Source organism: Patella vulgata, chromosome 9 (genome assembly GCF_932274485.2).
Source record: "Patella vulgata chromosome 9, xgPatVulg1.2, whole genome shotgun sequence".
NCBI classification, from domain to species: Eukaryota; Metazoa; Mollusca; class Gastropoda; family Patellidae; genus Patella; species Patella vulgata.
The window spans coordinates 31,221,938-31,248,837 of NC_065887.2; the positions used below are offsets into that span (position 1 = coordinate 31,221,938).

Here is a 26,900-nt window from a genome sequence, read left to right on the forward strand (position 1 = left end):
TAGTAGGAATCAACCGTTTGTGTGATGAATTGGAAACTAGCACAAAAGAGTCTGACGACCAACAAAACCTATCTTGGATTTTCTTCTGCAGTATACGAAGGATAAGATCCATGGATGTCTGGAATAATTTATGGCTTTTATTATTATATGTATTGGTCTGTACTCGCGAAAATGCGTAATTTGTGTGTGTTATCTGCTTTCAAATTAGTTCTACTATCAGTTTGGGAATGCCATATACCTGCCCCCCCCCCCCCGCAAACTACAGATATCTTCTCTAGGTTCTCTTCTATCAGAAGCCATGTTCAGATCTGTTCCCCGAAAATTGGTCACAGATCTGGGGCTTGTGCCACGACTAAAATGATTGCGGTTTCTTAAGTACCTAAATGCTACCAAGAGACAATATTGGCAGTTTCATCTTAACCATCTTGAAATATTTACAAACTAGGATATTTTAAGACTATCATATATTTTAAGGTAGACAACATAGCGTGGCCATCAAAGTTTGAAGATGTTATAGAACGGAAAGAGCGGGCGAGAGAAGATATCAAGGTGGGACTATTTTTTAGAACGTTTAAAATTATATTGGGCTATCTATGCGCTACGCGGACTCAAGAAACGAGTGTCCTACAATAAACGCATCGCCAATTCCAGATCATCAGATGACAATTTACTGAATTCATCAATCAAACTCACAAATATAACTTCCATACCCATGCTAACGGTTTATTTAGACGCTTTCGATGGCTAACTTATCCACGCGACCAACACGCGTAGCTGTTCGTGTTGTATACATCTTGACTTTGGGTATATTTTGATAGTTCGCCAATCTTTATAAGCCCACATTTTCATGTGGACGCATATTGTCGTCGCGTATGTCCGTCCGTGGGTTCACATTTTGTTTGTGGAGACATTTTTTTATCCGATTTTGACGAAACTTGAAATATAGGTTTATATATACCAAAGATCTCGACCCCTTTTTACATTATCATGTGTCAGACCATGTGGCCACCACTTGTACGAAAAATACTTTTTTTTAACTTGTGGACACTAGAGGTTACAATTTTGTATGTTTATAACCAACCGATCTCGGTTCCTTTTCATATTGGTGCATATCAGAATGTAACTTCCTGGATTATGGCCCCTAATGGTACGAAATGTATCACCGTAATGACAGCTGAGTTCAAATTTCGTAATCTATCGGACTGAAACTTCCCGTTAAAATGGCCCCTCCACTTTACGCAAATAGTGTAAAAGCATGGAATACCAAGGTTGTGGACAGTCTAGGGGGGTAACATTTTTAATCCGATTTTGGTGAAACTTACATCATGTGTTTATATCCCTAATATCTCTGTTTATGTCAGCATTGGCGCATATGGGGGCCATCATTTCTTGGATTATGACCCCAGGTACCCGTGGGTCCAAGCCCAATGGTCCACTATTCCGATTGGTAAATCGGCCTTGGATACATTATCTGTACGCCGAGCGGAGGGAGGCGAAATGTCTTAACATATTTTGTTAAGTTACTGTTATTTTTTTACACGTGTGAGTAAAATAAAGCACTTGAATTTTATCTTTTTAAAACATGGGGACTAACCACCTGGACCGCCAACCCTTCCAATCTAACTTTCTGGTTCTGTATTTTTGTTTGACAGTGTATGTAACCCTGTTTATCTTCGTTAACTAGGTAGCAGAAACAGAACGACCTCGCCTTTTGACAGAAGCTGATACAGAAATATTAAAAGCCAAAACACAGGCACAGATTATACTGGATAAAGCTGAATCAGATGCAAGAGTAAGAAAAAATAAGTAAGTACAGTGCTACTATAACGATTGTTAGCTATGGTTACTCCTGACATATGAATTGTTATTAGATGTTTTACGATAAGCATACCAACCTCATTTACGACATCCGTCACTGCTTATAAAAAAAAACTTGAATGTTATTATTTTAATACCATCTAGATTAGTCTACAATGCGATTAAAATTATTTTTTCCTTATTTAATTGTATAACTTGATTATCTTCGTAATTATTCTTCAGAGCCGACTCAGTTGCCGAAGCTATCACATCCCAGTTTGAAAAAGAAGCAGAAACATATTCTCAGATATTAAGTAATCAAGGATTAAACCTTAATCAAGCAGGACTGATGTCATACATGGGAACTCGTGTTATTGCAGACGCTAAAAAGCCAGTTTACATCGGTCTGGGAACACCGGCAAAAACCTCTTATGTTACTCCATAATTTATTCTTTGATATACTTGTACAGGGATTCCACGTGGACTTTTATTGTTATTATTATTTAGAGATTGTCTAAAGTTGCGTTCCACAGATCGCTGCTAATGATTTTAATGGCATTGTATTTAACGATCCTCAACAACAAAAATGTATTATGTAAGATTTAGTAATGGATGTTTGAACTTTTTGACAAGAAATAGCCGAGTGTCAAGTACCATTGCAGTGATCGTAAACGAGGGCTCGGTTGTTAGTCCTTTTCTTGAGCGACATCCATTTTAACAGATTATTATGACATGGATGGTCTAGTCCATTCAATATCTAAGCCAACCGATTTCATAGAGAGTTGATAATAGACTTGTCGTGTGAATAAAGGTCTAAATAATAATAGCTACAATAGGCATATTTAGTTCTTACATAATGCATCTTAAAAAATGACTTATCAGGCCATCCTCTTAATATGTCATTACTTTGCATTCTCTAATATCCATGTAAATCTTTTAGAAGCTGTTTATCTTTAATTGAGGTTATATTTGTGATAATATTATCTTTATTTGTGTATCTTTTTAAATTGATCTAAATTCACATTGTTGACATTTTCATTTCATTCGTTATATACCAAGCACATACCTGACTAGTATAAATTGTTTCAATGGCATTTAGTAATTGAACTGGAATATACAGGTCACACAATTCTATGGAATACAATTACTGCTTACTACTGAGCGACGTTTTGACTAGGCTTCTCTGGTCATTATCAAGCAATGATAAAATATGAAAATATACTCTTCAAAAAAAAGTAGGGGATGCAAATACCTATGCAGGTTGTGATATGATAAATAGTCATGGACACTTACATGCTTGGAGAGTATGTTCACAAATGAAGAACTTATCGCCCCAACAGAACCAATGAGCTGCATGAGCGACACCCAATAGCGCCATACACGTGGGAGGGGTTCATTGTCAAATTTGACATTTCAAGTAAGGGTTGATGAAAACTGCCGCTTGCTGGTTAATCCTATCCATGTTTGCTTTCCTACCAGTTCTTGCATAAGATTTACCGTTTAGCGTATCTTTGCTTTAGAATGTTACGTTTAATTTGATCGGGAGACGTGTTCGTCGACATCAACGTCAACCGACAACACAACGAGAATTGGCCGTGGCACTGCAAGAGGAGTGGGTCAAATTGTCCCAAATCGTGATTGGACGGTTGATTAGTAGCATGCCACGACGAATTGCTGAATTTCTGAGGATTGGTGGAGCAATTACTCATTATTAAGACAATAATCAAAAACGTCCATTTTCACTTTTGACAGTGTATCTCTTTGCGAGTGAAATGGGGCGTCAGATAAGCCGCCCATATGAACTGTTTATGTTCATGTGTAGGCAATTGGCCTGTTATTAACATACACTAGTTACCTCTAATAAAAACATCAGTGCATTTCCGCAGTTTTGTATTGTTTCTGAATAAGACACAAACTGATTTGAGTTCAATTTTTTTAGATTTCGTGTTTGGCACGTCTGGAACGGAAAATCAGTAGGTTGGATCTTTAAGTTAAGAAAAAATGGGAAGTGATCAGATAGATTACCAACGAAATTTTCGCAGAGTCTTGATATTACAAGATCGCGGGTATGACCACGGACATGGGTTTTACTTTGAACATGTTGGTGCAAAAGGAATGTGTCAAGAAGATATTTAACTTTTAAAGATGATGGGCCATTGCTGTTATTGTAATGGAAGTTGAAATCACCCATAACAAGTAGATCACAATTACTGAAGGTAACATCCCCAGGAATGAATTAAATTCATTGAAGAATAAATCGACAGATTTTCCAGGTGGACAGTATATACTTATTATCCGTATGGTTTTCTGTTTTATAGTTACAAAAGAGTCAAAACATTCAAAGCTCTTGAATTTAGTTGGTTTTGTTTGGTAGATTTGATAGTTGATTTAAATATAAGTGCAACCGCACCACCCCGTGTTTTCCTAGGTACACTATGTATGGAATATCCGGAGGGTATCAGTTCAGCTAATGAAGATTAATCATTAGTTTCAGTGAGCCAAGTTTGAAAAAGTGAAAATAGATCGAGTTAATTAGTTTGTATAAATTCATTTGTATCCAATGTCTTATTCCGCACTGATCTACAGATCAGAAGGCAGAAACGTGTCGTAGTTGGGGTTCTACATGATTTGTTAGGACTTTTCTGTAATTCTATATGGATGAAGTTTTTGCAATAGGGTTCATTGCATGAGGTTTTCTTTTAATGGGTGCCAAATCTTGAAGTGATTAAGGTGGGTATGTGATATTTAGGTTTTCTCCTGGTTGGTTTATGTTTTAATATAACATGGGTTATCCCTTTAATTTCATGATAAAATTTACTGCTTTCACATTTGGTCCCACTTTTTCTCAGCTGTAACAGTTCATGTCTGCTATAGATTAAGCTAGAGCTTTGTTCATTAGGTATAACCCTAATAGCCATAATACTAATCACAAACACACACCATTGATACTTGAAACAATATAATCCAAATTTACTTATCCATGGTTGACTGGTCACTATTTAAAATCCAATAAAAATGTTTTAGCACAGATTTCACACAAGTCAAACACAGTTTTTTCCAATAATTTTAGCCGGGCTTAGTGCATATCCTTATGACGAGTTGGGCTAATTTTCAGCACTTAGAAAGATAGAAAACTTGATATAATGCCTAATACTTGTAGAGCAAATAAGAGCTGACTTCTCGCTCTCCTACTTTTATAATGTCACGCCCTCTCTTACGACAGCGATTTTTCTATTTTTCTTTCATGTTCTCTTATCTAGTGACAGTCAATTTTTTTATGAATTGTCAGATATCCTTTCACAGTCTCACACAACAACGTTTGGTCTTCGAAGGAATTATTAGTGAGCAGAAATTCGCCCATGTAGCCATCACTCAATGAAAAGCTGAAGCTAAGCTTCCTTCGGCAGTTCAGGAAAGAAGCTTTTTTTTTTGGTAAAATTAAAATCCATTCTGATAATAAATACCTAAGTACAACTTCCATAGGCTAACTTCTAAGGACAGGCTATATTTAGTAAGCGGTAGGATGGGACAAGATACATCAGTGACAGTGAGAGTGTTGCATAATATACTATTCAAAAAAAGTAGGGGATATTTGATTTTGGGGGCATAATACTAAAATATGCAAATGACTACGAAAAAAGTAACTATAGAACCTAACAGAAGAAACATTTCCAGTTACATGTGACGCCCAAACGCACCAATAGCTACCGCATGGAATGCAGGTGATGCTTGGGATCATCATGGGGGTCCAACCCAAGATTTGCACGACTCTGACTTTGAATGTTACAGTCATTGTGGCATTGAATTCCAGGGTGGAAACATCAGTTTAATTGTTTTAGTGACCAGAAAACAAATTTTGATATGCGTCGGCTTACCCAAAATGAAAGGTTACGTGCCCTTGGCATGCTACAGATCGGCACAACACAGGCGGTTGTGGCGCGGACGATGAATGTTTCTCAGTCTGTCATAAGCAGGCTATGGTCCAGATACCGTGATACACAATCTGTACAGGACAGACCACGCTCAGGTCGACCAAGGGCGACAACTCAAGCCCAGGATCGATTTATCCGTACCTTGGCCTTGAGAAATCGTGTCATCACAGCAAATCAGATCAGCGCTCGTCTTCAAACAGACACTGGTGTGAGAGTGAGTGGCCAGACGATTCTGAATCGACTGCATAGGGGTCACCTTCGCGCCCGACGTCCTCGCGTGATCCCTTGTTTGAGAGATCATCACATTCAGGCAAGACGTCGTTGGTGTAGGGATCGTCAACACTGGGATAATCGACGCTGGAGCAATGTGATGTTTTCAGATGAGTCAAGGTTCACTGTTGATTTTTTGGACAGACGTAGGAGGGTGTGGCGTCGTCGAAACGAGCGCTTCCAAGACGTTAACGTCATCAGACATGATCGATTTGGGGGTGGTTCTGTTATGGTGTGGGGAGGCATCACTGTTGCTGGAAGAACGGCTTTACATGTTGTTGCAGGGCGTGTTACAGGCCAGTACTACCGGGACAACATCTTGGCAGTCCATGTTGTGCCGTTCGCACGACGTCATGGCCGCCGTTTCATCTTCCAGGATGACAACGCAAGATGTCACAGGGCCAGGATCGTTACAGGTTACCTCCAACAACAGAACATCACCACATTACCTTGGCCAGCACTGAGTCCTGACCTCTCCCCCATCGAGCATGTCTGGGACATGCTTGGACAGAGGTTACGTCAACGTCAACAACGTCCTGCCAATGTCCAAGAACTTGCTGCTGCGTTGCAACAGGAATGGGACAATCTGGACCAAAATGACCTTAGACGTCTCATTAGGAGTATGCCACGTCGGATCAATGCTTGTTTGGCAAACAGAGGAGGATTTACCCGTTACTGACTTGGTTGTGATGCTGTGGTAACTTTGCTGTTTGACCCCGGGTATCATTTTACCCTTATAATGGTCAGTCTGTGCCTTACTTAGTCTTACGATCATTTGGAATAAATCGATGAATGTGAACTTCATTTCATTTTGTCATTTGTTTCTTCGTTAGTTTCATTAGGTGACTTTAATAACACTTAAAAATCAAATATCCCCTACTTTTTTTGAATAGTATAATAATACTAAAAATAAACTTAGTTAGGCCTACTTACGACAACACATGACGCTGCTCGCTGGAACATTCCGGGTTCTTAAAATATAATTACTATATGAATTTCTTACCTGTGGAAGGTTATTCCATTTAATTTTGATGTGGGGTTTTGATAATTTGTACAGTTAATGGCAAAACATTCGGTCCCTTTGACGGATACTGAAAACGTAAAAGTGTTAATTTCGTTCGCATAATCAGACGACGCCATTTTGTTACGCGGGATCAATGTCCCAATATGACAGACATATACGCACGTCGCGGTAGAGGCTTTTGATAATAGATGAAATAATATTTATTTAGTTAAAAAAAAATCGTAAATATATTGAATTTCGGTAATTATTTCAATTCAGACTGAAAGTAACGTGACGTTACACGATTAAGCAATTACTTCAATTAGGCATTGGCAACGTCACGTTAGATTTGATGCATGCATATCAATTAATGAGATTCCTTTTAAACTTTATTCAATAGATGCAAAGGTTTATTTAAGCTGAAAGAACAGGAGATTGGAAGTTACGCCTCAAAACAGTTGCTGAATGCTTCCTTACCTAGCAGCTACAGGTCACAGTTTATACGTAAAGTCAGCCTATCTATATCTGCAAGAAATGTATAAACTTACTAGTAACCACCCGAAAGTAGTGAGCAGAAGTGATCGGTTCTCGGCTGGTTTGTCTACAGACCTTATAATTGAGCAGACTTTAATGCGAAGCTTAAAATCCACAGGTGGAATGACGAGGGGCAAAGGAATGACAGAGTCTCAACGCGTTCAATGTTTGCTTGCTATGCTCGTGTGTGCTGCTGTTAATTCGGGTATGCAAACCCCCACAGAGATTTCATTTTTTACACAATCGATTTACAAGTATTTTCTCTAAAGCAATTTCAAGAACACCCCCCCCCCTTTTTTAACTCCCAGGTGTTGTTCTAATTATAGTAACTTATACAGAAGAAAATTTGCATTAAGGATCTAAGGATCAAGGGATCGGTGGCGATTTTTGATAGGATGAACGCCAAAGTCCAAACAATACATTAACGGTAAAAACATTTCTTTTGCAATTTGTTTGAGGTTCTGACTTTATTTATAGTATATCTCCTGGACTATAAATGTGACGACATAGACATTAGCCTGTTTTGATGTTAGTGCATCGAATATTGAGCTGTCCGTAAATAATGGACAAATTTTTTTAACGCGATTACAAGGAATTTCGGTCTAGGAATTCTGAAAAATGAGTGCCCTGTTAAACGCGATTGTCATCCTACAGCCAACTTATAGAAATAATTATATAGACATAACTACAGGTAAAGGAAATGAAATTGGGTTTAACGTTATACTGTTCTACCCCGACTGGGCTAATGAAGACGAGTATACGCCGTACCGTATGCCATGAGGGAAATTTTACTTGTACGCCAATGTGTCACGGGACCTCGGTTTTTCGTCCCATCCGTACAACTATACACTGTTCCTTGACAGGCCCTCGGTCCTGCACCACTGACAAAGAGGAACCACGCCTGGAAACCTCGATGAACTTTCCCGGCCAACGGACCTCCAGGTTGACGCGTCTTACTTACTGGGCCACCGAGGCTCCCACAGGTAATAGATTAGAAGTTGTCGTCAATCAGAATAAAGTTGACTTATAGAGCTTCTTATAGATGAGCAAAAGTCTTTAAAGTAGCTAAGTCTTTAACTCAATATCATCCAAAATCTTCGACATTGAAAACACGATTTATTTGTCGGTTTAAATCAACATTGATGTTGTGATCTTACCGGGAAAAGATGGCCTTCTGATATCCAATATTTAAGACAAAATAAACATTTTACAATTGGTACACGAATCGTGTACCATAATGCGTTTCAGCGCTACGTGTAATAAGGGACTCGAAAAACGGGGCTAGGCATATTCCACAAGTCATGTCAAACGGTGACGCTATATTCTTATCTGGAGAGCATGCCCAATAAATACTATCGGCGTAGACTGGAATAACCAGAAGCTAGAGATTGAAATTCGATTGAGAATACTGGCGTATGTCGCAAATAAATAGTATACGTTAATATACATAAAACGTTAAAAGATACCATAAAAATAATATTGATCGACATTAATCAATTCAAACGTAACGTGACCAGAAACAGTCTGGTGTAATGTTATCCAGAACAGATTGTACGACTTCATTCAAATGATCCGCCCACAGTAGTGTGTATAGCTCTGGTGTCATTCTTCAAGGATATAAGACTTTCCACAGGTAACAAACTATCTTTTAAATGTTTTTTCCAAGTTTTGGACTCACAATTATTAACTACAAATTTAACGTCTACTACATTATACATGAGATTAAGGAGTAATAAAAAATGGGCAAAAACATGAAAAAAAGTTCTTGTATATCAAACTGCCACTTGCTATGTCAGCTATTTAAATCTAGTTTGTTTTAAACAATTGAAGAACAAATGGAATTTGGAGACAAAATAGATATCAAGTCACCATGGCACGATATACCGTCAGTTAAGAGGCACAAAGTAATCCCAGCATCACAGAATAAATATCAGGAAAGGATCAATTCAAGAGATATGACATTTCATTAAACATACATTATGAAATAGCTAAATCTGCCAATTCCAGGTCTTTCTTTAGGCCTAAAATGTTATCTAAATAATTAATTAGACATTAATTAACTTATCCGGACCATAATCAACTCCCCATGATTATTTACTGGATTAGAATCCAGTCTGCTGCTTTTGATTAAATCAAAAAGTGGATAATCGAGACTACGTTTTTTATCGTGCCGACTTTAGTAATGATGACCGAGGCTAGGCCGAAAAATTCAATCGCTCAATTCTCGGTTCATAGTGGATCAATTTGACAGAAATTTTCAGCAAATTGCCTTTACATAATCTAGTTTTTAACTATTATAGTGAGCACTGCCAGCTCTTTATCTAATCTCCCATAATGTATCTTTAAGCCCCAAAACCACACGACCGATCTAATAACCTGTAAAGTGAAGGACGTTATTAAAAGAGCCGATGAGCATTATATAATATCAACATTGTATAGCTTATTAAATGCATTGCAAGAGCTAAATCTATCTATTGTTAAATGTTATGTAAATTATTATTTAAATATGTATTCATATGACAAGCCCATATTCAACTCTCTAGGAAATCGGGTTGCTTAGATGTTAAATGGATTAGAAAATTTCTGCCATATCTTCGTTAAACGTTTAAACGTAAAATATAAATTACATTTATTACGTTAATATGGTACTTGACAATCGAGACTATTTGCGCTATTTCTCGTCAAAGCTTCAAACATTCATAACTTCACTCAGAATAAAGTAATTGGAGTGAAATTTTCATTATATTTATTATTCATTATCTGTTTTTAAACACTAATAGCTAGAAGGGGCTGCTCTTTATCTAAAGCTTACATATTGTATCTTTAATCTTTTAAAATTAGTTATAAGATTAATTATTAAATATTAATAACGGAATATCCTGATGTAATATTTACTATCATACGCCCTTGGGAGAAATAATACTTGATCTATCATTCGTTCGTTCGTGGGTCTTAACGTCCGCTGCCACCGATGGTGATATCGTATCGCAGACAAATTAATGTTACCTAAGAAACTTGCCAGAACAGCCAGTCTAGTCCCACATTGGGTTATATCTTGGTATCATAATGGATTCATGAATTAGTAAGGTATTAGCATAGAAATATATAGACTAGGATGGCCATCACGTAACCTGCGACATGTAAATTACGGCCGTCATCTTGGTACATTGCTTCTGTTGATGTCGCGTGCGGTGAAATGAATGAATCGAGCTTCGTTTTACGTTACGCATTAAAGAAAGATGGGTCGTAAAACCAACCCATTGTCATAATACTCATAGGTTTTGTTCAACCAGTTTGTAAAAATAATATATATCTTCATTCTTAAATTTACTGGAATGACTCTCGAAGCCTTTAGCCACTGCCATGGTGAAACATACATGGAACATACCATTTCAAAAAGAACATATTTTCATCATAATAATAATGTGGCATGTTTATGGAATCAACAATATATTTACAAAATACAAAGATATTGAATGGATAATGGACTATGATTGTGGTGTTTTATTTTTTAAATTTAAGAAGTTTGTTGACCCAGTTTTAGATGAAACTTAAAATGTGGGTTAAGGATCGAAAAATCTTGGATTGGTTTGATTTCGAAAACATTGTGAATGCGGTACAGCGCCGTACAGGCTATAGTTTTTAACATATTTTGAATTTGGTTATGCTCCCTTAGCCGAAAACCATGTCGATATTCGGCGTTCTGTAACCCCCCGCTTTTTGCCGAAAGCCTTGTAAACACGATGAAGGCTGCAGAGAATGAGCATTATCGATTTACCCTGAAAATACAGCAAACATTGTAGTGTTAGGATTTGTCTGCAGATAACCACTGCAAGACTAATATATACGACCTGGGAAATGAGAAAAACATGTAGGGTTGGTGATTCGGAATAAATAAAAAATGGAATAACCTTAAACACGTGTATTTTACATGGCCTAAGCACTAAGGTCCATATTTTCGAACAGTGTCTAAAATAATCTGTGATTAGATCTAATCAGTAACTAGCTAATTAGAGATTAGTAGTTGACTAAGTTTGGCATTCTCAAAAGTCAGGTTAGCTAATCTTAAACTAGAATTTCTCTTTGTCAACGATTATAATTAAGTTTTAAAATTTGATTGTAAATCAAACATTTAAATCACTGATTTCATATAACCATTGATTAAAGAGTTTTGGTTTATCAAAGACGAAAGGGGTCAGTTACAGGAAGTACTTAAATGTTTTAGATTTTATCTTTACACTGTTATTTTTTTGTTTTACCAATTACTTTAATGTTTTATATTTTACCTGTATTCTGCTATTTATTTGTTTTACCAAATAGTTTAATTTTAATTTGTTATGATTTTCTATCTATATTTTATCTGTACCCTGCTATTTTATTTTTTAAAATCCTATTATCTTGTTTTACCAAACAGTTTTATTTTATTGTATATGACTTTCTATCTATATTGGTACATTGTGTACTCATAATCGTATATTTTCTTCTGTACAAGCGCCACTGAGCAGCTTTACAAGCTGGATTTTGGCGCTATACAAGTTCAATAAATTTATTTATTTTATTTATTTAGTATGAAATTTTTAGTTTCTCTCTCACATTAAAAATCTATTCAGCTCCTTAAGCTTATTGGGAAATCTAATAAAGCAAAACAAAATTGTTTATATTGTCATAGTGTGCAACAATGCGAATTTATAGCGATTTTAGGAATGTTTTATTCACTTTTATACAGGATGTGTGTCCAAACTTTGCGTCTTTTAATAGCTCTGATAAAATGTCTTTTATTCTGTCCAGTGACGAAGTAGTTAAGTTGAGTGCCAAAACCTGCTGCGATATTTTAAAAAGACGGAGGCAAATTTACTTTATACCCATGTTCGTGATTGGGTTCCTATTTTTAGCCAAGTGTAGATGTAAATTTTAAAATTCACATTGTATGTGTGTTTTTCTGTTATTTGTATTTTACTATGCTTATTTATTTGTGTCTATATAATGAACATCTCGTCTCTCATAATTCTTAATGAATGGCAGGTTTTTTTTTAGTTCTTAGTATATTACAATTTATGAATGTGGTGAGACGTTATAAAACAACTACTACTACTACTACTACTATATTTGTTGTACACTAACAATTAATTAAATTAAAGATTAAGCCATTAACTCGATAATCCCTCTTGTCCAGTTAAACTTAGGTTGTTAACATGTCTTGGTCTGCGTTATAATTCTCTCCATTAGAAACGGATTAAATACTTTAGAATGCACGCTAATCAAATCTATGCTAACCGAAATTAGGATATAAACCCAGGAAGTCAAGATATAAAAATAAAATAAAACCAAGTACGAACAATCCAAACAATAAGACAGAATTCGAAGTCCTAAAAAACGTTATAGGCAAAATAGTGTATTCAAGCAAAATAGTGCAATCAGCAAATGGACTGCTCCTCGTGTACAAAATACACGACAGACAGTGGTAACAGGTGTCCGGAAGAGTAAGCTTACCCTGCCTGGCGCCACACCCGCCATAGCTGCATCCAAACTATTAGGCGAAATGTCGGTAAAATAGCGTGATTCATTATTTTCTCTTGAAGACATTAAAGACATTATGTGTTAACAATCTCTTCTTATTATTAGGTAACATTGTGAGAACTAGTGACAAATAACCCAAGGGTTGCGTCACATCGCCCAAGACAGCAAAAGGGCACGTTCTCAATATTTTTACAGCATATTATTGTTAATTTTAAATAGGTCAAACCTGTAACTTTTATTTCATTTCATTTAGTTCAATTGCTATACATGTAGTATTTGGTTGGATAATTAAACATACATTATGCAGGAGCTAAATCTGTCTATTGCAGTTCTTTCTTTACGCCTGAAATGTTATCTAAATTATTAATTATTAATAACTTTCCTTCTCGATTAATCGATTAAATGGATAATCGAGACTATGCTGTTTAACGTACTGACTTTAGTAATGATGACCGAAGCTAGGCAGAAATTTCATTCGCTTAGTTCTCGGTTCATAGTGGATCAATTTGAATGAAATTTTCAGCAAATTGCCTTTACGTTATCTAGTTTTTAATCAATATAGTGAGAACTGCCAACTCGTTATCGAATCTCCCATAATGTATCTTTAAAAGTTCATTCTTGTACTATAATATGAACCTTAACTGTTAACATACAATAAGCTGCCTTCCACCTATAACTTATTATAACTATAAGAAATAGTATCGAATCTCCCATAATGTATCTTTAAAAGTTCATTCTTGTACCATAATATGAACCTTAACTGTTAACATACAATAAGCTGCCTTCCATCTATAACTTATTATAACTATAAGAAATAGTATCGAATCTCCCATAATGTATCTTTAAAAGTTCATTCTTGTACCATAATATGAACCTTAACTGTTAACATACAATAAGCTGCCTTCCATCTATAACTTATTATAACTATAAGAAATAGTAGTCTAATACCATGGACCTTATAATACAAGGTCCATGCTAATAATAGTAATAATACTAAAATGCTAAATTTACAAAGGCTAGGTCGACAACAGCCATCACTCAGTGACAAGCTGCAGCTAAACTTACTTCAGCAGTTCAGTTCAGGAAAGAAGCCTTTTTGTACAATTAAAATTCATTCTGGTACTTTAATAAGTAATTACAACTTCCATAGGCTAACCTCTAAGGACAGGCTATATTTCGTAAGCGGTAGGCCAGGTCAACATACATCAGTGACAGTGTGAGTGTTGCATAATAATAATACTAAAAATAAACTTAGTTAGGCCTACTTACGACAACACAGGACCCTGCTCGCTGGAACATTCCGGGTTCTTAAAATATAATTACTATATGAATTTCTTACCTGTGGAAGGTTATTCCATTTAATTTTGATGTAGGGTTTTGATCATTTGTACAGTTAATGGGAAAACATCCTGTCCCTTTGGTGGATACTGAAAACGTAAAAGTGTTATTTTCGTTCGCATAACCAGACGACGCCATTATGTTACGCAGTATCAATGTACCAATATGGCCAACACCTCCGCACGTCGCGGTAGCGGCTTTTGGTTGGCCGTAGCCATCTAGTCTATTTATATATTTCTATGATGCTAACTATACAACTAGATTAAGCCGTAGTATTAAGAAACCTGAAAGATATAACTAAAACACTATGTCCATTCAAAGATTGTGTTTATATGGCTCCACTGTAACTTGTCATGTTTATCCTTTATTTTATACTCAATAAGGGGGATGTAACATATAGTTAATGTGGTCTGGTATTACATTAGAGTTATGCTCTCTTGCTGTATGCACTTCCTGTTTTCCCTGTTCCACCATATGCTCAACAAATAAACATGTCATTCATTTATAGTCCAGGCAAGATAGCATAAGTGCGGGCAGTTGCTGCAATAGAAATGCCTACCACGGTTTATGGTCGATATAGACGTATATTATCACCAAAAAAAGGTCCAAGTCCGAAATGAGTCATATTGCCAAAATCCAAAATGGCCGCTGGTTTTGGCTTATAAATTCCAATTCCCACCCTATTATCATAATACGATCAAGTTTGGTATCAGTATATATATACGTTTTCGGGATAACTGAACCCAATTCCATTCACAGTTTTGTGATAAGTGTAACCGCTTAGTTAATATTGGGGGGGGGGGTTACTCAAAATGGCGGTCAGTTTTGGCGGGAGAATTCGAATTTTACATAACGATCAAGGTTAAGGTCAAAATATACGTTTTCGAGATAGCTGTATCCATTTTTGTACATATTTTAGTGATTTCCCTGTGTCAATATGGGAGAAATTCCAATTAGGGATTTAGATTTCCAATTAGGAGTTTGAGATTAATTATACTCCTACCTTAGACCTAATACAATGACATACATCCAGTATCAACTAAATTTCATTTGGAACGTCTCACTGCGGTAGCGGCGTAGGGGTATGTCGACTTGGGCGACTCCCAGGTCACTGCGGAAGCTGATCATGCCTATTGAAGCAGTGGCGAATTTTATTCACAAAATTATTCAATGTTGAGACCCAGATGTTTGTAAGATCTGCAGTGAACCATTTGATACTGAACAGTCCACCGTTATTCCGAAAATAACGGGTATTAGAGACTTTAATAAGGCGGCTAAGCTGAGAAATTATGGTCATGATTTTAAGCTCGGTGGAAAATAACATGTGGAATGTCGCAACTTTCACTATTGCACAATTTTGTAACGCTATTGAAGGTCTAGACGGTCCGTGGTACCAAAATTCATTTTTTGCGGACCGTTGTCTCTTACATGGTCTGTGGGAAAGACTAGCAGACAGACGGTACATTACAATAGATATAATCAGTAACCGTTGTTACAATACCTATTTTTTGGTCATGCCAAGACAGGACAATAATTGACGACTGGACATTAATCTAGTTGTATTTTACAAATCAACATTGAGGCTTGTGTCCCTAAATGGATGACACTCATTAATTACTTGCACATCTAACTTATTCATAAAGCATCTAGCATTGAAATTGTTCATCACTCTGTGTAACCTAACAAAAAAACTCATTACAGGTAGTCAATCATAGATGTAAAAACAACAAAAACTGGAAATGGTTGGTAACGCTCAAATCGGAAGAGATTTCCTACCTGGGTATGGGGCGGGGGGGGGGGGGTGGCTATGTGCCCTCCCTTCCTTTCTGAAAAGCGAAATTATCAATGGTTGTAGTTTTGACAAGATGTGTGTATTGATCGTAACCACCGTACTGGCCATTCGAGTCCAAGCCTCGCTTCTCCATTTTTAAATTAAATCGTTAAATGGCCGAACCGTTCTAATCTACTCAAAATCGGAGCCATAACATTTAAGGCACAAAGAAAGACCTGCAACAGGCAGATATAAATCTTACATAATTCCTGTATTTAAAACTTTCAGTAGGTTGCTCGAAAAGTATCTTAAGATGTTATCAACTGCTTTGTTTTGTTTTTGTTTTTTTTTTGTTTTTTATTGGGGGGGGGGGGTTTCAGGAAAAACAACAGAGTCGGTTTAAGGAAATATTTCTCGGGCTCAAAAATCTGAATTGTGTAATCCTGCTACTGTGATCAATGAACAGCTGGTTGGTTAAGTGTAGGTCCATCACCAGAATGATGTCAGGAGATTCGTCCTTTCAACTGAAGACGTACTTCCTAATTGTCAGTTTAATAACTGATGTCAGTTTAATAATTTTGAACTACTGACAAAGAAAGTTAGAACTAAGCACGTTGAATCAAGAGCTAAGTTTTGGAAACCCTTAAAAAAGAATTGGCTTTATCTTTGTTTAATTTTTTTTCTTTTTCTTTTTTTTTTTTTTTGGGGGGGCACAAGTATCAGTTTTTGGCACTTAAGGCACTTAAAACCCCCATAATTTCAGGAATATTGTCTGACTAGAAGATATAAAACCAGTTCATCAAAATCGAGTCATTGAATAGTACGGTAATTTCAAAACTTGCGAAAGGATACCCCGATTCAAAAGGTCATATCTCAGCCAAAGTCCTATAACTTTGCTGTTTTATAGAAATGTGTAGCTACAAATACTCTTGTTTCCAGGATATTGCAGGCAAGTAATTATGCCGTTAGGTACAATGGGGTCTGATTTTGACATAGAAGTGAGACTTCTAGAACGTAGACCTTCACTAAAGAACCCTGTTATGCTCAATACTGATCCCTAGAAAGAGACTCCCAGTTGCGAGGGTCACGATTAGTTAACTGGACAGTCGATTTTTATTTTAACCCCATCTCACTTCCGTTGTATCTATGGCAGATTAAGTAATTAAAACAACGACGGGATAGAGTTTTTCTGACACTCGTTCCCTGTGTCCCTTATCTATCATATAAAACTCTCATCTAGTTATGACTAGTTAAAACAAGTGGTTGCCATGCAAAATACGCCAACATTTTCCAAGAAATGTATGGGGAAGCGGTAAAATCAATAGGGCTCATCTTGTCATTCAAGACCTTTTGATCCTTAACATATTTGTTAAGTTTCATTAGAATGAGGCAACAATTGTAGCCCCTCTGGAGGACCTAAATATTCATACATATTTCACATTTTGCGTAAAAAACAGGGGCTATAGGTCTGATGCGTACCAAAGTCGAACTCATCCAAGAACTTTTGATCCTTAACACATAGTTTAAGTTCATCTCAAGAATCGGACAACAATTGTAGCCCCCGGAAGGTCCACAAACTTCATTCATATTTCACATTTTTGCGTAAAAGGTAGGGGGCCAATGCGCACCAAAATTGAACTCATCCAATAGCTAGTGATACTCGTTTTAAGTTCATCTAAATCGGATAAAAAATTCTGACCTCTACATGGTCCACAACCTTGGCATTACATGTTTTTTATACTATTTATACGAAATGAAAGGGGCCCAGACCTTTGGGATATATCAAAATTGGATGAAAACTCGAACCCTTGGATTGCCCACAACCTGGGTATTACCTGCTTTTAATGATAGCGGCCATTTTGTCGGGCAGTTTTAGTCCGATTTTCACGAAATTTCAACTCAGCTGTAACTGTGGTGTAACGGTGATATATTTCAACGGTTTTGACAATCAAATAAAAACTGTGAGGTCTAGAGGGTCCACAAGCTACAAATGTCGAGATCTTTCAGTTATAAACATAGATTGTCAGTTTCATCAAAATCGTATAAAAATTGCGAGTGTCCACAACCTTGGTATTATTATGCATATACATGTATTTGTCAGCAGCGCAGGAAACCACCATCGACCGTGTTTGCATGGTAAGGCATTTAGAAAAGAAATAAAATTTCACTTCATTTCCTTAGCCAGAAAGCGCCCCTGGCCTTCGCGTAAAGTCCTGGGACGGTAGCCCCGCCAGCCCTGAGAAGAGTAGGTCGATGGCGCGAGGATTTTCAGATTTCTCAACTCGTCATTACAGAATGGCCTCAACGAGCTTCAATAAAAAAAACAAACAATTCAATTAGTGTTCATAATTACTAATTAATATTGAAAAAATATCTAGTAGTTAAAGTTATTACAGACGTATAGTACATGTATCTATTAAAAGTTCTGGGGTTTTCACACCTGCTCACCTGCTCTAAAAGTCACATGTCTATGACGTGACCACTCATTTGTTTAACATTCACCGCAGCAAATTTATGATGTAAATTATGGACTTAAAGAAACAAAATTTGGGGGAATATTTTACGCTGAAATCGATTTTTAAGTAACCAGGGATAACACAAAGGTTTGTTTTAAAGTTTTAGAATTCTTTATTACTCGGTTTTGGAATAAATTGAAATCTCCGATTCATAAAGCTGATAAGACACGGACAGTTTGTAATAGTGACATGACAAATTGTGTAGTGACAATCATCAAACTATGGGTCACTGTTACAAGAGACCGATGCGCCCCAGTGGAGAGCTATTTCCTACGTTACACACATTTTTTTACCACCAACCGTATTAGTTTTTTTCTAAGAAATCCACCCAACCGTGTCATATGTAGTTTACGGGTATGTGCAATTCATGTTTTCATGGAAAGACAAGCGGATGTAAAAAAAAAATAATCGCGGAAACTTTTATAAATTGATCTACGAACTTCATAATAATAGTTAATAGTGAGTGAGAGGTTGTGAATATTTATACAGTCAAAAGGTGAGTATATGAGTTTTTAAAACGTTGTTATATTACCTAGGAACGTAATTTTAATATACAATGTATTCAATCATATCGCTCAATTGTAACAATATTACGCCTACATCTGAGCGTGCATTATCGTCACCCCCTTCTGTTGTCCGTTCACAATTTCTTGTGAACATTTTCTTCGGGTACAAGTCATTGTTTGATCTTGTCGGATTTTTTTTTTCAAATTCAAAATTTTTCATCCATAAATTGTGGAGTTTTCCCACCTTTTAGGTTCAAATTGATGAAATATTGTGTACAAATACAGGAGATGGGTCGTGTTTAATTGAATCTTACAAAACTCCGTGGGGTGATTGTATATTATTATATGAAAACTAAACCTTTCGTAATTTCCAATACGTTTGCTTTTGAATTAAATACTATACAGATGCAAATTATTAAATCTATGGTAACCAGAACTTAGGATATAAACCAATAAATTCATTAATTACCTTCTGAGTTATTAAAGACAGTATTTATTAACAACCGTATTCTTATTATTTAGGTAAATCAGTCTATGTTCAATATATTTCAACAAACTTTTCACAAATTTTAATAATTTAATAAAAAAAAACGATCTAAGTCTCTGGTAAAATAGAGCTGTCAAGATCAGGTAGAATTTGACTAGAGGACACAAGACATTTCATCAATTATATTACAAACTACTTTTCGATCTGGTGCACCATCAATGAGCTCTATACACCATTAGAAGTAGACACAGAAACCTTTTGGATTATATGCAATTTACAAACCTAATCTTCATAATTTATAAAATACAGCATATTTTGTGTTATCTTTCTTTTCAGACGGGCTGCACAATGTGTGAAACTTCATGTAAATGTATTTCTGGGATTATCCTTGTTGTCGTGATTTTGATTGTGTCCATTGCTCTAGTGATAGTGTCACTAAAGAAATTAGACTCTGATGAAGGTAATATTTCAAGCCACATTTCTTATTGTTTTTAGAAGGCTAATAATACGTCGAATATAGTCTTGTATATGCCTCGACAATACAAATAATAGGCTCAAGGTCTGCATTTGGGAGACACTTTCAATACGCAGTTCCTGTGAAAATCAAAGTATTTGGTCAAATTTAGATTCATTCAATATTTTTATAAAAATATTTCATATTTCATAATTTTTAACTTTCAAAATTAAAAACATAACATGAAAGATACGCCCACATTTTGCAAGAACATGGAAAATCGGTAGGGCTCATCCTCTCTTTCCTTCACATCGATTTTGAAGTTTTTCGGAATGAAGGGGGGGGGGGGGTGATAGTTCAGGAACACGCCAAAACCGAACTCACCCGGAATCTTTTGGTCCTTAATGCATATTTTAAGTTATAATCGGATGTGGCCTCTAGAGTATCATAACCTTGGTATATGTATTGCGTTAGCCGTGGTGGCTCGGTTAGTATGACGTTGGCTCGCTAACCTGGATGTCCTGTGTTCGATCCCGGTGTTGGCCGAAAAAGTTCAATGTGATTTTCCTGCGCTACCTCCCTTGGCATTGTGCAGGACGGATAGCCTGGCAAGGGAAAATGTATATTCGTGCGGATGGGATGAAAAACACAGGTCACGTGTACATATTGGCGTACACGTGAAAGATCCCTTGGCAGACGGAATTCGAAATAAGAGTAGGCTATAGCTCCGCTGTGCTGACAAAGTTTCCCTTAATAGGGCGGGGTTGGTTGGGTCAAAAGGAGTATGAGACAGTCTACCCGCTTCAAAATCCTAGGTTGGCTGTATACATTAGATAATGTGTAACATTTCTCTTTTATTTCAACAGTTGGTATAAAATACAACAGAGTGTCTTTAACACTGGGAGATAAACCATATTATGAAGGACTATATACCGGACCACCAGGATTTGAGTTTATTGTTTTTCCTAACACATTCACTACCATGCAGTTTCAGAATTTTAAAGTAAGTGTTTCTTATTTGAATGGCAATAATATGTTGACACTATATTGTCATGACAAATGTAAACACTCGGAACAATAATTATTCTTTCAAAACATTATTCCTGTGTGTCACTAAATGATATGTGGTGAGTCAAGGATGGGTTAAGTTATGTAATACGAATGACATGTTGGTTTATTATAATCCTTTATAGTAGACAGGTCCGTCTTCATTAGCTCAGTCGGTGCGGAACAGTAGGACGTTAAACCCCATTCATGGATAGGAGATAACTGTCAATATCGTCTGTTTGGTGGACATGTCAATCGTTTGATTAATCAATTTATTGTTTTATTTACCATTGTTTTATTTCTTGTAATATATTACACCAATGGGGAGTCACAGTGGCTCGGTGTTAAAGGGCATATGTCACTAATCTTTTGAACCTTAAAATAGACGAAAGTGGGTCTAAAAGCCCATATTAATATAATATGAATGTATATGAAGTGATTTATAATTATTTTTTTTTAAATATTGTAATTTCTAATCAATTATGTTCGTTGAAATACGCGAACAGACCAAATCGAACGACAGCCGTCCATTCTACACGTTAATTATTATTTTGTCGTTTGTGAATCAGCCACTACTAATTACTTCCGCATTGTCTTGTAGGATATGTGACTCTTTGTTCATTACAAATGGCGCCCGAAACCAAAGAGTACACGACTCGTGTATTGATTTTGAAATGTTCATTGTGTCATATATATTGGATATTAGGATCCCGTATTTTCACGGCAAGATAACAGCATCAATATTGATTGAAATCGACCAATTTTGAATTCCAATTTGTGTTTGTAATTTCGAATATTATGGACAATAAAGAGTTAGAGATTTAGCTCCTTTAAGGCGCTTTATCATTAATCAGGTCTCGGAAACGATCCTGGTGTTGGTCGAGAACATACCTCGGGAATTTTCAGCATTGTGTCCCATTATAAATGGTGCAATATGGAGGGTTGGACAGGCAACAATGTCTAGTCGTTCGGGGTTCCGTGTAAACGCCAAGGTGTGCATATAAAATACAAAGGCACACAATAAATCTGTCTATTTTGAGACAGCCCCCCCCCCCCCTCTCTCTCTCTCTCTCTCCCCATCCCCACCCCCTACCCTTTTGAATTGCCATTTTTGTTGACTTTCTGGACTAGTATCGAATTAAAATTTTCCGCCAGGCTTTGGTGAATATTCATGGTTTTGAGGTGGAAGGATAACAGAGTTGAGACATATAGTTTATATATTTATAGTATTCTACTTCACATTTCTCGCTAGCCTGGAGGTCGGGTGTTCGATCCCTGCATTGGCCGAGAAAGTTCATCCAGATTTTCCGGCGTGGTTTCCCCTTGTCAGTGATGCAGGACGGAGGGCCTGACAAGGACAACTGTCTAATCGTTCGGATGGGACGAAAAACCGAGGTCCCGTGAACATATTGGCGTGCACGTAAAAGATCCCTTGGCAGTTGGAATTCGATATAAGAGTAGGCCGTATCGCCGCTGCCCGGGCAAAATTTCCCTCATAGCACACTGTATGGCGTATGCCCGTCTTCATTAGTAGGCGGGTGTAGATAACAATGCACCTAGAACAAATTGCAACAGAAATCATTTCTTTGGGAACTGTTCAGGTGTGGTCTCTAGTACTTCCATAACAAAAGCGGCCATTATCGGTCTTGGGGAAATTTGCATAATTAACATAAATCCAAGATGGCCGCCAGTGGATAAGAAAATCGCTGAAATCTCCGAATCGGTTGACTTCAGTGTAAATAAATGTATTAACGACCTATAGGAAATCGATACTCCCGAGTTCAAAAATGCCAACATTTTTTACCTACGACCTTATTATGACGTCGTAACGTCATTTTGATGGCATTACGTCGTTCTCATTATCAAATTGTATTGAAACCAGGAACCGCTGTACAATTTCTATAAAAGAACACATCTTCATCCAAACTGAAACTGTACATCATCGTTCATCTATAGCTGGGAGACACGGTGGCTCAGAGAGTAAGACGTTGGCTTGCTTACCTGGGGGTTCAGTGTTTGATCCCTGCGTTGGCCGAGAAAGTTCATCGGGATTTTACGGCGTGGTACCCCTTGTCAGTGGTGCAGGGCAGAAGAGCTGGCAAGGGACAACGTACATCTTCGGATGAGACGAAAAACAAAAGCGCACACAATTGTCATATAACCTAATTGAATTCATAAGAAAAATCAAAATAAAAGATACACCAGATAAAAGCGCTATTAAAGATAGTTAACTTGAATACGCTTTTAAAAATATGGCCCCTAGTTCACAAAGCATTCTCAGACTTATGTTGAGAATTTGCTCAACTTTCAATAATTGTTTATGAGAAATATCTTTGATGCAGAAACACAAAACTTTGCACATAGTTTCTTATTGATGTATTTGATACATTAAAACAACAAAAGTTTTATAAAGGGCTATATTTTAGTTAAAATAAGGCGAACAATTTTGAGTAAATTCACAACTTAAATCTGAGAATAATATTTTGAGGGGGAAAAACCCATTTGGTCTGGTGATCTTCCGGATTGTGTGACAGTTTTCGGTCATCGATCATTAATTGTATCATCAATATTTCGGGAATCGAAATTTCTTTAAGTTGACTAATGGATAAAACATTTAAAATCGGTGTAATTTAAATTTAAAAAAGTGTGTTTTTCGGGCATATTTGTTTCATCAGTGAAATTTCTGGTGACATGTGAATGCAACGACAACAGCCTGGTTGATTGATTTGTTGATTGGAGTTCAGATGTCTTCATTATGATGGACCACTTTCAGGTTGCTGTATTCACGACCTGAATTGTGTAGCAAGAAAACGCGTTTTCCGGCTTGTAATTTTCGTCAATTTTGTGGGAAAGACAGGCCCCAACAAATCCCACGACGGCGTGTTTCACGACTTCTACACTCGACGGTGACCTTTAATTCAGAGACATCGACATCCATTTAAAAGACATAGTAAATTATTGCCGGTCTTATCGGAAAAATGCCATTTTAGTACTAAGTTCATCTCAACAAATCTGAATAAGCTAATGGAACAATATAACAAGCTCACTTTGATGTTGACAAATACGTAAGACAACATGAACATACGTAACAACTGGAATGTGATATATATGCGACAGAGATTAACAGATCCACATTCAAGTTAAACCAACTGTATATACTTATTTTAAATCTTACGTCGAACTGAATAAACTATATGATTTATTGTCATTAAAACACCAATGGCTGGTTAACAGCGTGTAATTAAAGACTATAATTGGATCTTTGTAAGAATAATCATATTAATAAATTTAAGGTGTCATACGGTTGCACATACCTCCAAGGTAGATTCAAAGACATGATATAAACTAAGATATCATTACATATTTTAATTACAATACTCAGTGGGGAGCGAGAGGGGTATAATTTAGTGTGTAACATTGTGATTACAATTAATAAAACAATAAATTCCGTCCTATACCACAAACAAGTCATAGCAAGAAATCCCTCCTGTTGCCAATATTTTAATGTATCTAGAATTTTCTACACCAAGTCTATCACATCCAGATATTTAAAGCGTGTTAACAATATATCATTTAAGAAAAACTATGTCATTTTGGGATTAACATATCGCACAATTCATATTTATGTGATGATCGACCTCCTATTTACAAAACTATAGTGCATACGAACTACAGTATAAACATGATTTAGAAACTCTATCTTAACTACAGAGTACATCCGAACTATAGGGTACATGGTTGTTTAGAGCGACTCTATCCGAATTACAGGGTACATCATAGTTTAAAGACTCAATACGAACTACAGGATACATCATAATTTGGAGAATCAATACGAACTACAGTGCACATCATAGTTTAGAGTCTATATCCGAACTACAGGGTACATCGTGATTTAGAGACCCTGGACTCCCGGTCCGTCCCTGGTAACATCAAGACCTATAGTTACTGCGATTTCATTCCTGTTTGTTATTCATTTCACGCCCAGTAGTACAGTTTTTCACAAGCTAGGGGGCCGAGGGTCTCTGAACCTGGCCTCGCGAGGGGTTCCCACTCTATTAGAGGTCCGGTGAGGTTCTGTCCTTGCTTTTACAAAACTGACCGTAAAAGATGATTTCTGTAATTTGTCCTGATGTTTCTAGCTTACGCACAAACTTGGTGGGTGACAATCCTATTTGAAATTAAGTTTTGAACCCAACATTGAATTCAGTAACCCTAAAAACCACCAAATCCACATATAAGACATATCCAACGAAAAAAAATGACGGTTAATTAAAATAGCACCAATTTAGATTTCATTTTGCCGACCATTTTGAATTTCTACCATCAAGAAATCTCGAAATTTATTTTTGAGATCAGAGTTGTACCAACAACTCCAAAACACATATATAACCAAATTCCGCAAATTTGGAAAACACTTTGCCGACCATTTTGAATTTCTGCCAGCATGGAGTCATTTTTGAGATCAGTATTGAACCCGGCGACATCGAGAACCGTGTAAATGACATGTTACAAGTAATATCCAACAAGGAAAAATGACGATTAAATTAACATCTGCCGATTTGTGTTGCTGCCATTTTGGATTTTAGAAATTTATCTTTTAATTCGGACATCGAAAACCATATAAAAGTCATAGCAAAAGTCATATCTTACGAAATTATCGCGGCCCTTTTATTACCATATTTATGTTGGGGTTTTTTTCAATTGCATTATATTACCAAATTTGGCAGCCACTTTGAAAGAACTGCCCGGCACCATATGAAAAATACATTTTTTTAATTGATATTTGTCAAAATCGACTTTTCGGCACATTTGGCTTGCATAATCCTTCTGTGTTTGAGGAATTTAAAAATTATTTATTCTTCCACCACTGAAACACATTGATTACGAGATGTCGCTCTCCGAAAATTCCTGAAGACCGCCATATTGAATTATGTTGATTACGTCATTTTACCTTGGCCAAATTCGACCGATTTTGAGTATAATTTTGTCTGACATATCTATCATTGAACCAAACTGCATTGGTGCAATTTGTTTAAGGTAAAGCGTTATATCTTTCCCCACCTATATATTGCTGCATGAAGTAAATAAAACGTTTTGTAATGATAAGTAAAGTTGTATGACGCCATGGTTTTTGTGGCGTCATAGTTGGGATCCAAAATGGAGCGTGGAAATGAGTTGTCGTAACTTTCCTTATATAGGGCTTTGGTTACGATAAGGTCGTATGAAAAAAATGTTGGCAATTTTGAACTCGGGAGTATCGATTTCCTAAAGGTCGGTAATACATTTAGTTGCACTAAAGCCAACCGTTTCGGAGATTGCGTCGATTTTCTAGTCCACTGGCGGCCGCTTTTGTTATGGGAGTACTAGAGACCATACCTGAACAGTTCCCAAAGAAATTATTTCTGTTGCAGTTTGTTCTAGGTCCCCCCTATCATATTGTTATATCTACCCACCTATAGCCCAGTTTAGGAGCAAAACTGTAGGACGTTAAACCCCATTTCATTTCATTTTCATTTCTACTTCACATTTGTCTCTCAAAATTTCAATGGTCATATCTCTGGGGTAAGACATGACCACATGTTGCTTTGTTATGGGGGAAACTGCTGAACCGGGCAAAGACCAGAATTGACATTAAAGTTAATGGGGAAATTAATGGTCTGCCCCCATATGTATAGATTCTCTCCTTGGCGCATGGCAATATGTGTTGACTTTTGCGAGTCTGGAATCG

At 36.6% G+C, this 26,900-nt stretch overlaps 1 protein-coding gene across 5 annotated transcripts in view; it reads left to right on the plus strand.

The window, feature by feature from the left end:
• Positions 1-26,900, plus strand: part of LOC126832201 (uncharacterized) — a 46,428-nt gene that overhangs the window by 15,745 nt on the left and 3,783 nt on the right. The window contains exons 6-8 of one of the 5 annotated variants that reach the window (XM_050562918.1): positions 475-549; positions 1,685-1,806; positions 2,041-3,675. The exons of 3 other annotated variants lie outside the window; for them this stretch is intronic. In XM_050562918.1, coding sequence (XP_050418875.1) covers positions 475-549; positions 1,685-1,806; positions 2,041-2,242 — 399 coding nt within the window. In that variant the 3' untranslated portion in view covers positions 2,243-3,675. Of the gene's footprint in view, positions 1-474; positions 550-1,684; positions 1,807-2,040; positions 3,676-19,054; positions 19,175-20,007; positions 20,132-20,991; positions 21,129-26,900 lie in introns of those variants that run through there. One more of the 5 variants, XM_050562914.1, reaches the window with a different exon arrangement.